This window comes from Betta splendens, chromosome 17 (assembly GCF_900634795.4).
Source record: "Betta splendens chromosome 17, fBetSpl5.4, whole genome shotgun sequence".
Lineage (NCBI taxonomy): Eukaryota > Metazoa > Chordata > Actinopteri > Anabantiformes > Osphronemidae > Betta > Betta splendens.
In genome coordinates this window covers 436864-451036 of record NC_040897.2, presented here as the reverse complement: position 1 = coordinate 451036, position 14173 = coordinate 436864, and the positions used below count along the sequence as shown (strand labels likewise).

At 39.4% G+C, this 14173-nt stretch overlaps 1 protein-coding gene and 1 long non-coding RNA gene across 2 annotated transcripts; one reads left to right on the top strand and one right to left on the bottom strand.

Moving 5' to 3' along the window:
- Positions 1 to 2768: 2768 nt before the first annotated feature.
- On the bottom strand, positions 2769 to 12598 carry LOC114844127 (myosin-7-like). Its single transcript, XM_029131232.3, has 37 exons — positions 12398 to 12598; positions 12172 to 12315; positions 11926 to 12082; positions 11800 to 11827; positions 11609 to 11720; positions 11429 to 11521; positions 11250 to 11313; positions 10880 to 10978; positions 10673 to 10776; positions 10454 to 10592; positions 10164 to 10282; positions 9934 to 10083; positions 9666 to 9836; positions 9273 to 9582; positions 9066 to 9145; positions 8757 to 8962; positions 8530 to 8653; positions 8315 to 8451; positions 7914 to 8169; positions 7574 to 7816; positions 7312 to 7488; positions 7072 to 7217; positions 6896 to 6986; positions 6401 to 6790; positions 6172 to 6298; positions 5966 to 6084; positions 5689 to 5885; positions 5407 to 5590; positions 5158 to 5323; positions 4956 to 5080; positions 4544 to 4852; positions 4261 to 4464; positions 3876 to 4172; positions 3664 to 3768; positions 3501 to 3596; positions 3236 to 3370; positions 2769 to 2888 (listed from the first exon to the last, which is right to left on the bottom strand). The coding sequence occupies exons 1-37, from the start codon at positions 12596 to 12598 to the stop codon at positions 2868 to 2870; spliced, it is 5826 nt and encodes a 1941-aa protein (XP_028987065.1). The 3' UTR covers positions 2769 to 2867.
- LOC114844128 (uncharacterized) lies at positions 9830 to 10589 on the top strand. The gene is made up of 3 exons (XR_005896925.2): positions 9830 to 10087; positions 10225 to 10323; positions 10460 to 10589. It is a non-coding gene; the product is annotated as an uncharacterized LOC114844128 (long non-coding RNA).
- Positions 12599 to 14173: the final 1575 nt, after the last annotated feature.

The window sequence follows — 14173 nt, the reverse complement described above, 5'->3', positions numbered from 1 at the left end:
TACTGTTACTGTTGTCTCTCTGGGCTTCCGTACATTAGCCTGTGACGCGCGAAAAAGAGGTCAGAGGTTAAAATTTTGGACATGGTTGTAAAACTTTACTACAGTTAAACACCGTACTTCACATTGTTGTTGTCCACCTTCAGTAAACCTGGAGCTAGCTAAATACTGCCGTTAGGTAATTAAATCCATCATACAAATATTTCATAATTTTTCTAAAATTGTAAATTAAATTATAAAACCAAATGCTCAGCTTGTTAAGGTACTATAGCTATTTAGCTAGGCTATATTGAGTCACTGAGCTAACTAGCTAGCTAACACTAACTATTCTAGCGCTTGTGGTGATTTCTGCAATAGTTAACTGTCAATTCTTGGACTAAATAGCATTTGTTAAATGAGTAAACTTGTAAAAATCTACCTACAGTAAGGACGATCCAGCAGTCTGCTTTCTACACCATTGGTCATCCTATTCTATCCTTGTCCTTGTCGCATGTCAGTGCATCCTTGAGCACAAAGATAACCTGTGAAATTCTTGCTGGCGGCCTTCGTAGTGCCGAGGACAATTTATGACGCCACGGGTGGGAGCGTGGAACGTGTCACATTGAGTCAGGCAGCGACAGGTGAGCAAAACATAGGCAGCTAGTATTTATCTCTTCAACATCTAAATGGTTGGAAAACATTTACAGTATATTTACAAATTTCAACCTTAATGTCCAAGAACTCTTTTGTATTTGCAGAGGTACTGCAACTGATCTGATCTGCAATACAAAAAAATAGAAGCAATTATGAAATATGAGATCAGCCAAAGCAAAACACAAAAGAATTAAAAATAATATGGTTAATTTCTTTCCGTGGCAGACTGCAAATTTGTAGCTGGACACTCATCACCACCTGTAAAGCAAAAAGGACAGAGTTTACTTCTGTTGACCTGTGTGTACTACAACATATTCTAATAAAGGTGGCATATGTACAGTACAAACAATATTAAGTTAGGTTACCTGGGTAACACGATTACACACATGATGCTGTTGATGCCTTCATCACACAATTCTGGACACCTTTACTTAGCTGTGATCTATTCTAGGCTTTAACAGCAGTGAAGGCCTCATTCCCAGCTGTCTACTGTCCTTGTACCTCTGACTCCTTTAGCCATTCAAGCACACAAGTAAAGGTATCAGGCCTTAAGTTTGAAATCAATGTCAACTGGTTTTAGATGAGCTTGCTATTGTTAGACTGCTTGTCATTTTCCTGAGGGTTACTTGAGGAGGTGTTGAGTATCAGACCCTGCCTCTCCGTGTCCTTCTCTTGTCTTGCCCTTTCTCCTGGCCCACATTCAGACAATGAAGTACTGAAGTAAGTGGCTGGAGTGTTAGCAGTCAGATACGGAACGGAAGAGAACAGAGAAACAGGGCAAAAGGTAGGGTTTTAATTGCAATATATTGTAATGAATTTTATTAAAGACTGTAGAATTGATTATCTATTCAAATCATGTATCAATTTATCAATTCAGAAATGATGCACCTTAAAGTGCACATTTCTATTCTCCGTGAAGTCTGAAAGTAGAATGTTAAAATGTGTAGGTCAAGCAATAATGCTTGTAATGATGCTGTAGCCATGTTAAGTCACAAGATTGAATAGCGAGGAAAGATTCTGATGTGTTGAATTTAAATAAATTCTAATAATTATTCAGATATAGTTTTTGATAAAACATATTTTTACATTTTAACTGACTGTAATAATGAGCATAAAGTATATGTTACATGTTTATATATGTAAATATGTGCTTTGGTAGTAGGTTACATGTGTATTTTATAATCATCTGTAGAAAGCAGTGGTCAGAGTGCTAGCGCTAGGCATGTTGTAGCTTTAACACTACGTCTTTTTGTCATTTCAAATATCACTGTAACCTTTCACCCCTGTTAAATATTTAGTGTCTTGTGTTTTTTTTTTTCAAAAAGCCCATTCACTGCCCTGCTTCTAGTGAACTTAAGCTTTAAGCCTCAGTTGTTTTTTTTATGCACTTAAGGCAACTATTAACATTTTGTTGGTCCCTTGTTAATGTCTCAAAGGTTGTAGTACTCACTGTATGGTAGTTCGCTGACCTCTAGTGGTTTAAACTTGTTGAGTCGCAGTTGCCGTTTGTTTTGGCTGTTGGATCTTTTACTTGTGTTAGGTAACAAGCTTAAATATCATAATGTCACCTATCAAGTGCTGCTTACCTACATGTAGTAATACTAAGTGACTTACTTCGTATAAGAAATACCCTGGTTAAGGCTTCCTCTGGCCTAGAGGGGTGCGTTCGCTGTTCCTGTTGCTAGATCTCTTCTTTCTGTTGTCTGGACCTAGTACAGGAAGGCAACAATGTCACGCTCCTGTGACTGTAGCCGTAGTCAAGTTAGCACTTGGTGGCATGTTTCCAGGAAGGCATGCATGCACACATGTGCTGTATTAGTAGCATTATGGGGGTAGCTATTGTTTTGCTGCACCACACATGTCATGGTGGCATGTGCTGTATCTGGACAGGCTTGGATTTACTTTGTATTATTATTAGTGGGTTGTCGTCTCTAGCTACAGGAGGTGTTTTTTAGCTGTACAGTCCTGCAAACCTTAAGTTTGTACAAACTGTGTATATACTGGGCAATATTATTAGGTGACGTATATTACATCCTTATTAAACGTAGATAAAAAATAATTTTGCAACAAAATCAATACATTAAAAAATCTTAATAAAACAAGAGATAAACTTAAAAAAAGAAAAGTCCAAGTCATGGTTTCAGATGCAGATTAAATTTATTCTACTGCTTAAACAACATGCTTAGGGAGACAATTTTGATCAGGTGTCTCAGAAACTAAAGGCGTTCAATGGAGCTCTATTCTTCATCATGTCCTTTCTAAAATAAGAGAAAAAACAATTAATTAAACAATAAAATGTATTATTATCATATATTATAACCAAAAGGTTAAATACATAGTACTGTTTAAATATTTGTACACTGACTGTTTGTTTAGAAAATTCTAATGGGAAAATTCCATATGGCTCGATTAGCACTTTCTAATACACTTTTGTTGGCTATTAAATTTAAAATGAAAACTGGACACAGCACATTTTAAAGTGTATAAATGAATGTTTGCATAGTTTAAACATTTCAATATTTATACATCATCAACTAACAGCAGTTATAATGCTATAATTGTATAATACATATAATACATAATAGCATGTTATACATGGACCGACCTTTGACCCCACGTCACGACTCTTAGCTCGCAGCTTGTTGACCTGAGACTCTGCGATGTCAGCTCTCTCTTCAGCTTCATCAAGCTCATGTTGAAGCTTGCGGAACTTGGTTAGATTGCTGTTGGCCTGTTCCTCCTATCGAACACAGATGCAGTGTCTTAGTAGTCTGTGAGTTATTTCGGTACTGATATTGTGGCTTATGAAATAATTTGGAATAATTATTTTCATCAAAAAATATACAGTATGTCTGTATAATGAAACTTACAGATTCTTCTGCAGATTTTTTATAGGATTTGACCTTCAGCTGCAGCTTGTCTACCAGATCTTGCAAACGGGAAAGGTTCTTGCGATCCTCCTCAGTCTGTAAAAAAATCAACTTAAGTAAATAAATACTTCTGTTATTCCATGGAATCAAAAAATAAACTTGCCTGATAGGTCAATTCTTTAATGCGTCTCTCATATTTTCTTATTCCCTTGACGGCGTCGCTGGACTTCCGTTGCTCAGCCTCTACTTCATTTTCTAATTCTCTAATCTGTTTAGGGAGTGGCAGGATATTTGAGTTCATGTTGTAAAGGTAAAAAGTGATTAACTGACATTATTAGATTGCTCCTTTGATTTTCTACATATGCTGTCACTCACCCTGGCCTCCAGCTTCTGCACCTGCTTCTTGCCTCCCTTCATGGCGATCTGCTCAGCCTCATCCAGGCGGTGCTGCAGGTCTTTGATGGTTTGCTCCATGTTCTTCTTCATCCGTTCCAAGTGAGCACTAGTGTCCTGCTCCTTCTTCAGCTCTTCTGCCATCATGGCTGCATCAGTGATGGCCTTCTTGGCCTTTTCCTCTGCGTTTCTGCACTCCTGCACCGCTTCCTCCACTTCAGTCTGAAGCTGGGATGTATCAGCCTCCAGCTTCTTCTTCTGGTTTATCAGGCTGGTGTTCTGGTAAATGCAAGATGTTCAAACATAAGTTTTCCACTGACCTGACTGGAAGTAAAAATCACCCAACCCTATAGTGAATGTATCACACCTGTGAGTGCAGTAGCTGCACGCGCTCACTAACATCCAGCAGCTCTTGTTCAGCAAGTTTGCGACCTCTCTCTGTTTGCTCTAGAGCCGCCCTCAGCTCCTCCACTTCAGCCTGTAGCAGGTTGTTGCGTCTCTCAACAATAGCAATGTTCTCTTTCATATCATCATTGGCTCGCATAGAATCATCCAGCTGCAGCTGAGTGTCCTGCATAAAATGTGAAGACTCCTGTTAACAGAGTTAATAAAATGACTTGACTAGAAATCTGAAAGGTTCAGGTTTTTACCTTCAGATGCGCATGAACAACCTTGAGCTGTTTCTGAGCCTCAGCCGCCTGCCTGTTGGCCTGGCTGAGCTGGATCTCCATCTCATTGAGGTCTCCCTCCATCTTCTTCTTCAGACGAAGGGCCTCATTCCTGCTGCGAGTCTCAGCCTCCAGAGAGCTTTGAAGAGTATCCACAACTCGCTGTTGGTTCCTTTTTGCTTGCTCCATTTCTTCATCTTTCTCTGTGAGCTTCCGTTCAATGTCAGCCTTCACCTGATTGAACTCAAGCTGAGCTCTGAGAATTTTCCCTTCCTCATGTTCCAGCGAAGCCTGACATTAAACAAAGTCTTTAACTTAAATATATGAACAGTCATTAATAATTGCAAAGACATTTAAAAATGCATAAGACCCATTATCAGACTGTCAAAAGTACCTCTGCTTCCTCCAGAGCAGTTTGTATGTCTGACTTTTCTTGTTCCAGCTGTTTTCGTATCTTCTCCAGCTCATGAATACTCTTCCCACCTTCACCAATTTGTTCAGTGAGGTCAGATATCTCCTCTGAAGGAACATGGATGGAAATGGATTAGTTATTAGTCCCAAATCCCCACAAAGATGTGAGCTGCTAACACACTTACCCTGGAGGTTCTTGTTTTCTCTCTTCATGGTTTCCAGATGTTCTAGAGATTCCTCATAGGAGTTCTTCAGTTTGAAGAGCTCAGTGCTCAGAGACCTGGCCTCTTTCTGAGAACTCTCTAGTTCAGTTTGAGACTCCTCATATTTTTGTTTCCATTCAGACAATACCTGAAAAATATGGTTAGATCATATTGTACTCAAATAGTGTATACTCAAAAGTAGGAAGTTGCAAACGTACCCTTAAAATGTACCTTATCAAAGTTCCTTTGCTTCTTATCCAGAACAGCAGCAGCAGCAGTAGACCTCTCCACATCCACCATGAGATCTTCAATCTCATTCTGCAGTCTGTGTTTGGTCTTCTCCAGAGAGGAACATTTAGCATTCACTGCTTCTACAGCCTCCTCAGCCTCCTGCAGACGCTGAGCCAGCTTCTTCCTGAATTATGATACATTTTACAACCCAAGGTACAGTATAAATGCGTTTTGTAACTTGATGAATTGATGATAATTATTGCAAGGGACCACGTTACTCACTTGGCCTCCTCCAGTTCCTCGGTTCTGTGGATGGCATCAGTTTCATACTTAGTTCTCCACTGAGCCACCTCAGAATTAGCCTTGGACATGCCGCGCTGCAGTTCAGCCTTGGCCTCCTGCTCCTCCTCATACTGCTCCCTGAGCAGGTCACAGTCATGACGAGCTGACTGCACTGCATGAGCTAATGCGTTCTTGGCCTAAATAAAATGTAGGAATTGTGTATGTTGATGCTTGTTGTATATCAGGATCAGCCTGTTGTGAATCCTGTGTTTTTTACCTTGATTTCTTCCTCCAGTTGTCTTTTCAGGTCTTCAATTTGCTGAGTATATGACTGTTTTCCTCTGGTGAGCTGAGACACCAACGACCCCTTTTCCTCCACCTGCCTGGTGAGTTCACCTGATTGTGATAACAGCATCACATTAAAACTAATATCTCAAAGATAAAAAAGCTGATTAGATCAAAGGCATCTTGATGTGTGCGAACCATTTTCAGTTTGAAGCTTTGCTTTCTGCATAGAGAAATCATTGATGGCACGTTGTCCCTCTTCTGCCTTTGTTTTGTATTCATTCATCTGATCTTCCAGAGACCTGCACATTTTCTCCAAATTGTTCTGAAAGTAAGTGAAGTATAACATTAACTGTCCTTGAATTGGTGGAGGGGACTAGCAGTAAGACACCACCTTACATTAAATAGTTATAGTCAAGTCATTTACCTTGGCCTTCACAACCTGCTCCATGTTGGAAGCCACGTCATCCAGCTCCAGTCTGAGCTCACTCTTCTCCTTCTCCAGTTTCTGCTTGACTCTCTGCAGGTTGTCAATCTGTTCTCCCAGGTCAGCAACGCTGTCAGCTTGCTTCTTCCTGAGTGTAGCAGCAGTAGCCTCATGCTGCAGAGTGGCCTCTTCAAGGTCTCTGCGGAGCTTCTGGAACTCAGCCTCCCTCTTCTTGTTCATCTCAATCTGAGCAGCTGTTGCTCCACCAGCCTCCTCCAGCCTCTCACTGATCTCCTCCAGTTCTCTGGCCAAGTCTGATCTCTGCTTCTCTACTTTGGCTCGGGCAGCTCGCTCTGCCTCAAGCTCTTCTTCCAGCTCCTCAATGCGAGCCTGTTCCACAATCAAACCAATGGACAACGTGACATTGTATTCCTAGTTTTCCTAAACAAATATCAGCACATCCATATTTAATTTACTTTATAGTAAAATTCTTACCTGCAACTCTTTCAGTTTCTTCTGGAGCTGAGCACTCATTGTCTGTTCGTCCTCTATTTTGCCATTGAGTTGACTGATTTCAAAATCTTTCCTGGGAATGAAAAAAGTTATTTCTTCAACCGTAATTAATAATTGGGTAATTGATAATAATAAATATTTAAGGCTCTTCTTGTTACTTTTTCAGCCTCTCTTCGAGTTGCTGCTTGTCATTTTCCAGGTCCATTATACTCTCTTGTGCTAACTTCAGATCTCCTTCGAGCTTTCGCTTTGCTCTTTCAAGGTCCATACGTATTTTTTTCTCTTGTTCTAGAGACCCTTCAAGCTGTAGGTGGTCATACACAACTTTTTATTATAATTCTGTTACTGTATATATATTAACTAGCAGTCAATGTCCAAGGGATTGTGTGCCACCTTACATCATCCACTTGCTGCTCCAGCTTAGCTTTAGCCTTGGTCAGACTGTTGACTTTGTCTTCTTCACTCTGCAGGTCATCCAGTGTTTGCTGGTGAGCTTCTTGTAAGGCTTTCTTTTCTTTGGTCAGCTTGGCAATGATTTCATCCAAAGCGGCCATCTCCTCAGTGAGGTTCTTTACCTATGACCAAATGACAGTTGATGATGACTGTAACACCTTCTGGGCATACAGAGCATCTTTGAGCTAATTACGTGTTTGTTTGTACCTTGTTCTCAGTGGCATGTTTCTCTTTCTCCACTTTGGCCAGAGTTAACTCTAGGTCATCAATGTCTTTCTTTAACTCAGAACATTCATCCTCCAGCTTTCTCTTCTTAGCCGTCAGTTCAGCGTTCATCTCCTCCTCATCTTCCAGTCTTTCAGTCACCTCTTTGATTTTTGCCTCCAGTTGAATCTTGCTCTTGATGAGCCCCTCACACCTTTCTTCAGCATCACACAGATTATCTTGTTCCTATTATTAATGACATGAAACTCATGTAGTGCAATTCATGTCAGTTTAAAGTTATAATAATAATTAAGTTTTTTATACACAAGTGGTTATAACATACAGCATGGACTTGGAGCTGCAGGTCATTCTTTTCTTGGAGGAGAGTGACCATTTTCTCTTCAAGTTCTTTACGGCGGGCTTCTGATTTTGCAAAAGCCTCTTTCAGTTTGGCAAACTCCTCCTTCATGTTGGCCATTTCCTTTTCAGTTTCCGCTGACTTTAACAGAGGTTTAATTTTGAAGTACATCTTCATCCAAGGCCAGTTTTTGACCCCCATAAAAGCGCGAATGTTCCACTGGATCACAAGCAGTGCATCCCTGTGGTTGAAAGAATATCACAACCTTCAAACCCTTCTCCATCAGGAACTATTTTAAGTTTCAACAGTCTGAAAAATGTCAGCTTCATCCTTCAATTTCAATGCCTCACAGTGCTCTTGCATAAAAAACAAAATTGAGGGCTTACCTGCGTTCCACAATTTTTTGGAATTCAATTCTTGCTAAAAGACCCCGTGACCGAGCTTGGATACCAGTGATGATCAGAGCCAGTCGGTCATCTCGCATTTCCTCCAACTGGCCAAGTAGTCCAGCTTTAAAAAACACCTTTTTGTAGGTAAAGGTGAAGTAGTTATGAACGGTGTACAATTCATCAGAATCTTTATCACAACTGAAAACACATACTTTGGTGTGACCCAGCTTGTACTGGTTGTGGTCAATGTCCAGAGATCCCAAAAGTTTCTCAGCAGCTTTTTTGTTGTCGATAAACTGTCCCTCAGGAATTGCATTAGGGTTTAATATACGATATCTTTAAAATATTTATAAAACCAAAAAAAGTTGACAACACAATTTTATGATTTGTTTTAAATATTACTGTAGGTTAAAAAGGTTTTGTTGCAACGAATGCAGACCTCTGCTTGAAGTCTCCGTAGAGGATCCTGTTGGGGAAACCCTTCCTGCAGATCCTGATGCCTTCCAGCACACCGTTACAGCGCAGCTGGTGCATCACCAGAGGGTTCTCCATGGCCCCAGGAGTCTTGGTCTCATTGGGGATGATGCATCGCACAAAGTGAGGGTGAGTGGACCTCAAGTTGGTCATCAGCTTGTTCAGGTTCTCCTGCATGTTTTAACACAGTTTCCATTTTATAAATTTACAGTTTGATAGTTATTGTAAACAGGTTGGTAGCCAGTATTTTGAATTTTACATTACTTGATCTTACCCTGTGTAAAGCTGATACAGTTTGGAAGGATGAACCTTTTTTCTTTGTGCCACCTTTGCCCTTCCCTCCAGATTCTTGGGCTAAATAAAATGTACATTAAGCAAAGGTTATGTGAAGGTAACCCGTATTGTATTAAGGTATGTATTATTCTATTAGGATATAATTATTGTTATTGTTGTACATGTGATCTTGTTATTTACAACATACCCGAATCAGCCCCTGCATATCCAGCAAAAAGTATTGCTAAAAGCTTAAGGTTTGACTTTTGGAAAAGACCAACCACAGTCTCATTCAGGGGATCCTTGTTCTTCACCAGCCAGTTGTTGATATTGTAATCAACAGTTCCAGCATAGTGCACCAAAGAGAAATGGGCCTCTGGTTTCCCTTTGACAACTCTGGGCTTCTGGAAGTTGTTGGATTTCCCCAGATGGTTGTCATAGAGTTTAGCTTTAAAGGTGGTGTCGCTGGCTTTGGGGAACATGCATTCCTCTTCAAGGATGGACATGATGCCCATAGGCTGAGGAGAAAACATATCTGCTATTTATTGACAGTACGGTTATGACAAATAATTTTTGGACTGGTGATAGTTTAGTGTTTTACCTTTTCAATGAGGTCAATACAGGCCTGCAGGTCCATTCCAAAATCAATGAACTCCCACTCAATACCCTCCTTCTTATACTCTTCTTGCTCCAGCACAAACATGTGGTGGTTGAAAAACTGTTGCAGTTTTTCATTGGTGAAGTTGATGCAAAGCTGCTCGAAGGTGTTGAACTGCAATTGGATCAAATATAAGCATCAGTTCAGTAATGCAAAAGAGCAAGCATGGATGTCATGTATGACCTTTATAAGATTTGGATTTAAAACTTACATCAAATATTTCAAACCCAGCGATATCCAGCACACCAATGAAGTACTGGCGTGGCTGCTTGGTGTCTAAGGATTGGTTAATCCTCATTACCATCCACAGAAACATCTTCTCATACACTGCCTTAGACAGTGCACCGATAGCATAGTACACCTTGGTAAGAAAATAATGTTGTTCATATTCATATTAACTTGAATCAATTTATTGTCAAAACACGCTCTTTATCTTTTTACCTGGGCGACATTTTGTCCCTTGGTCACCCACTCATTTCCTACTTTAACTCTTGGGTGGCAGAGACCTTTGATGAGGTCGGCAGAGTTGAGACCCATCAGATAAGCTACTTTGTCAGCATCTGATGAAGTGAGGATGTGCACACTGTAAATCACGTATCATGTAAGAAAATCTCTTCTCTTCTATTTAAAATTGAACATACTTTTGGTCTTTCTTTTTACGGTTATTACAGTTTTTTTATTACAGACAATAAAAAATAAAGAAATAATAGTAATAATAATATCTTTCTGACCTTCAGTGCCATCGGCCTCTGCCTGCTCCTCTCGTTGCTTCTGCTTAAACTTCATGTTACCATAGTGCATGATGGCACCGGTCAGCTTGTAAATACTGTTCTTCTCTTCTTGAGTGAAGCCCAGCACATCAAAGGCATCCTTATTGAAAACAAAAATCTATCTTTAACAATAAATGTTTGAATATTTATTGTTGTTGCGTATTAAATGACCTAGCTCACATCAGTGGCCATCAACTCTTCAGAATCATTGATGGAGGCTACAGTCGTCTCTCCTTGGGAGATGAATGCGTAGTCATAGGGGTTGTTGGTGATGAGCAGCATTTCTAAAACAAACCATATTGGTTTTATTAGATATACAGTATATAATATTATTTAAGTAATTATACCTTAAACATATTTTTTATGCACACAATTTGTTACACTTACCCAGAAGTTCAGGCTTTACTTGAGACAAGATCTGGTAGAAAATGTGGTAGTCCCTCTCAGCTTTGAGCTGATAGGTCACACGAGACTTTTCCAGAAGATCTATTAGGTATAGTAACAGCATATGAGAAAAAGTTAGATTTGTGTTTTTATTAATAAATCTGCTGTCTATCCAATAACGTACAGTGTTTGTAGTTTAGAATCATTAAATAAAATATTCCTGATTCCTGTTGAGGTAAGGGTGTTTCTACATTACGTGTGCTAGTCCTTTAGTAAACTGGAATTTAGTCTGCCATGTATATTGACTTGGCTCCTCTACAAATGTCAGGAGTATATTCAAAATGAATGTAGAAACGGCTTTACTTTTACTTACAAGTCTCAATATCAGCAGAAGCCAGTTTTCCTCTGTTGTCAAAATGAATGCGAATGAATTTGCCCTAAAATAAGAAGTTTTCATTATTTTTGTTGTTTTAATTTAATGCTAATATATTTTGAAACAAATATGTCAATAGTGTTTAAGTAATATCACTGCATTCAGAGAGAAACACTCACAAATCTGGAGGAGTTGTCATTCCTGATGGTCTTGGCATTACCAAAAGCCTCCAGAGCAGGGTTGGCCTGGATGATTTGATCCTCTAGAGTACCCTAAGTTAAATTTAGGCCGAACAATAACCTTACTGTACAGTATGATTAGTGTTTTTGTATAATGTAAATAAACACACATAAAAAGACCTTCTTTTCAGCAGCTTGATCTTTTTTGCCACCACTTGGCACAGCAGCAATGCTGGCAAAGTACTGAATGACTCGCTTGGTGTTGACCGTCTTTCCAGCTCCAGATTCTCCACTGAGTAGAAGAGATAGATAGTTTAAATCCAACTTCTATGACTTATCTAACTGCTATTTTTTTATAGTGTGTGACTTACGTGATGAGGATCGACTGGTTTTCTCTGTCTGTCAGCAGGAGAAATAACCCAGATATTAGTTACAATAGCATATTGCTACATATGTATATTTACTGTAGGTGAAGTATAGGCTTAAATATTATCCACCTGCCAGCATGTACTGGTAGGCATTGTCAGAGATGGAGAAGATGTGAGGAGGAGCTTCACTCCTCTTCTTTCCTCTATAAGCAATAACTACTTCCTGGTTGTAGACTGGCAGCCACTTGTAGGGGTTGACAGTCACACAGAACAGCCCAGAGTAGGTCTGTCATAAAGGTCCATCATTACAGCATGTAAAATTATGGAAGTAATGAAATTAGGGATATATGTTGTCAGTGTCTTATTATACTGTACATAGATCATCCATGCTGCGTATCGCTCTTTGAGGTTGAACAGCACAGCGGGCTCGTGGAGGAAAGTAAACATCGCCATGTCTTCAATTTTATCAAACTTCGGCGGGTTCTGAGGATGGACGTCACACTCCTTCACTGTGACTGTCTGCAAAATAAAAAAATCAAAAACACTGTAAAAATGTAGTTGCATACATTTACAAGGAGAGTATATTATTGACCTACAGTACCTTTCCAAATTCAGTCTGAGCCGTGACCTTGTCACCGTCACGACTGGTGATAGAAGCCTTCACGTATTCAACCTCAGGGTCAGGCACAAAGCATTCTTTTTTCATGTCAAATATACGAGTCTGGGCTTCTAAACGCTCCTTGTCTGACTTCCTAAGGTAGGACGCAGCAGGTCCAAACTCTGCCATTGCGGCATCACCCATTTTTCAACCTTTGAAGAATTACATGTAAATGTTGTTCACAGTCTGGGATTTTCTTAATATGCAGTAAAATTAATTAAAATCAGAAAAGAAATTACCTTAAGTGTTTCACTTTACTGAAAATTGGAGTCTGCCAAAAAAAAGAAAGGAGATAATTTGCCATGTGTTAATATTGAGTCAAGAATGTTAAATGAATCTACAGTAATGAATCTAACCCCGAAATGTATCTCTGGTGAAATGTAATCAAGTATAAATATCTTAGCTGAGGGCATTTTTAGCAACACACACCTCAAATGGGTCAGTCACACATCATGTGGCAGTGTGTTAATGGCTTTTTCTTACCTTTGACCGTGAACCTTTTGTCAAGTGAACTGATGAATCCAGTGGCTGGCAATGGGTTGCCTCCCCATTAATAAAGGTCGCAAGTCAGCCAAATATGGAGATGAATATCAGAGAAATGGCATCCAGGTTGCCAAGCACAAAAGACATTGTCCAAATTGGGTAGAGGTAGAGCCTTGTGCTGCTATTTGTTGCTCTCACCTTGTGAACAAGACCTGACTGGACCAGGACAAAGACGGGGAGGCAGGAGGTGGGGAGAGGGGACAGGCTGCAGTCTGACAGATGAGCCTTTTGTTCTACAAAGTTATATTAATGAACAATGAAAGTGTTTATGTAGGCATGTATGTCTGAAATATTACAGATACATTTATATACTACTTTTAAATATCTACTGTATATACAGTATTTCTGTTAGTTATTGTTTTTCATTTTTCTGTAACACCTGGATTGGAATACAGGCATTGTTTTAATCATAAATTACTTTAAAACTAAGTGCTTTAGACTAGCAGGATAGGAAGGGCAGGGTTTATGGGACCTCAGACATCATCAGCAATAAACCTTAGCAGTAGTTGGTCAGTTGATGGGGTGTGAAAAACATTTTAGGAGTGAGCATAAAGTGCTGCAGCTGTTGTCTACAGCAAGACAAGACAAGACCAAGGTCACAGCTGTGAGATCCCTTTATCTTCACTCACTACTGTTCATAATTAGGTCTAAACCTCAGAATAATCCTAGTAACTCTACAGTGTTTCCTTTTTGCTACCAAATGAAATGTTGATCTTTACATTAAATAGAATTAGCATACAGTGTCACAAGTAACATGTACAGTACAGGTGCAATTGTAAACACTACAGAACCTGGTGGTTTTATTGATGTCAGAGAAAGTCTGCTGCTCTGCAAATTGAAACAGTAGTACAGTAAGTATGTATATGTGGTTAACATTACATTTTCCCTGACTCCTCTTTACCACATTAAAACCACTGTAGCTTTGTCAGTAGTTTTACGCTGTGGCTTATCAGCGTAGTCTGCTAGTCTGTGCCTTTTCTTTTAGATGCAACAAAGTACAATCATTCCTGCTTTTTGTTCACACAAGTACACCTTGAAAACCTAGGGAGTAGTATGAGCATAATGCAAAGTATCAGTTTCTGTCGATAAATAGATTAACATACAGTAAATATCCTATAATTATTTATAATGTAGAATTTAACATACATCATTCTATTGTGCTATGTAGATAGTGTT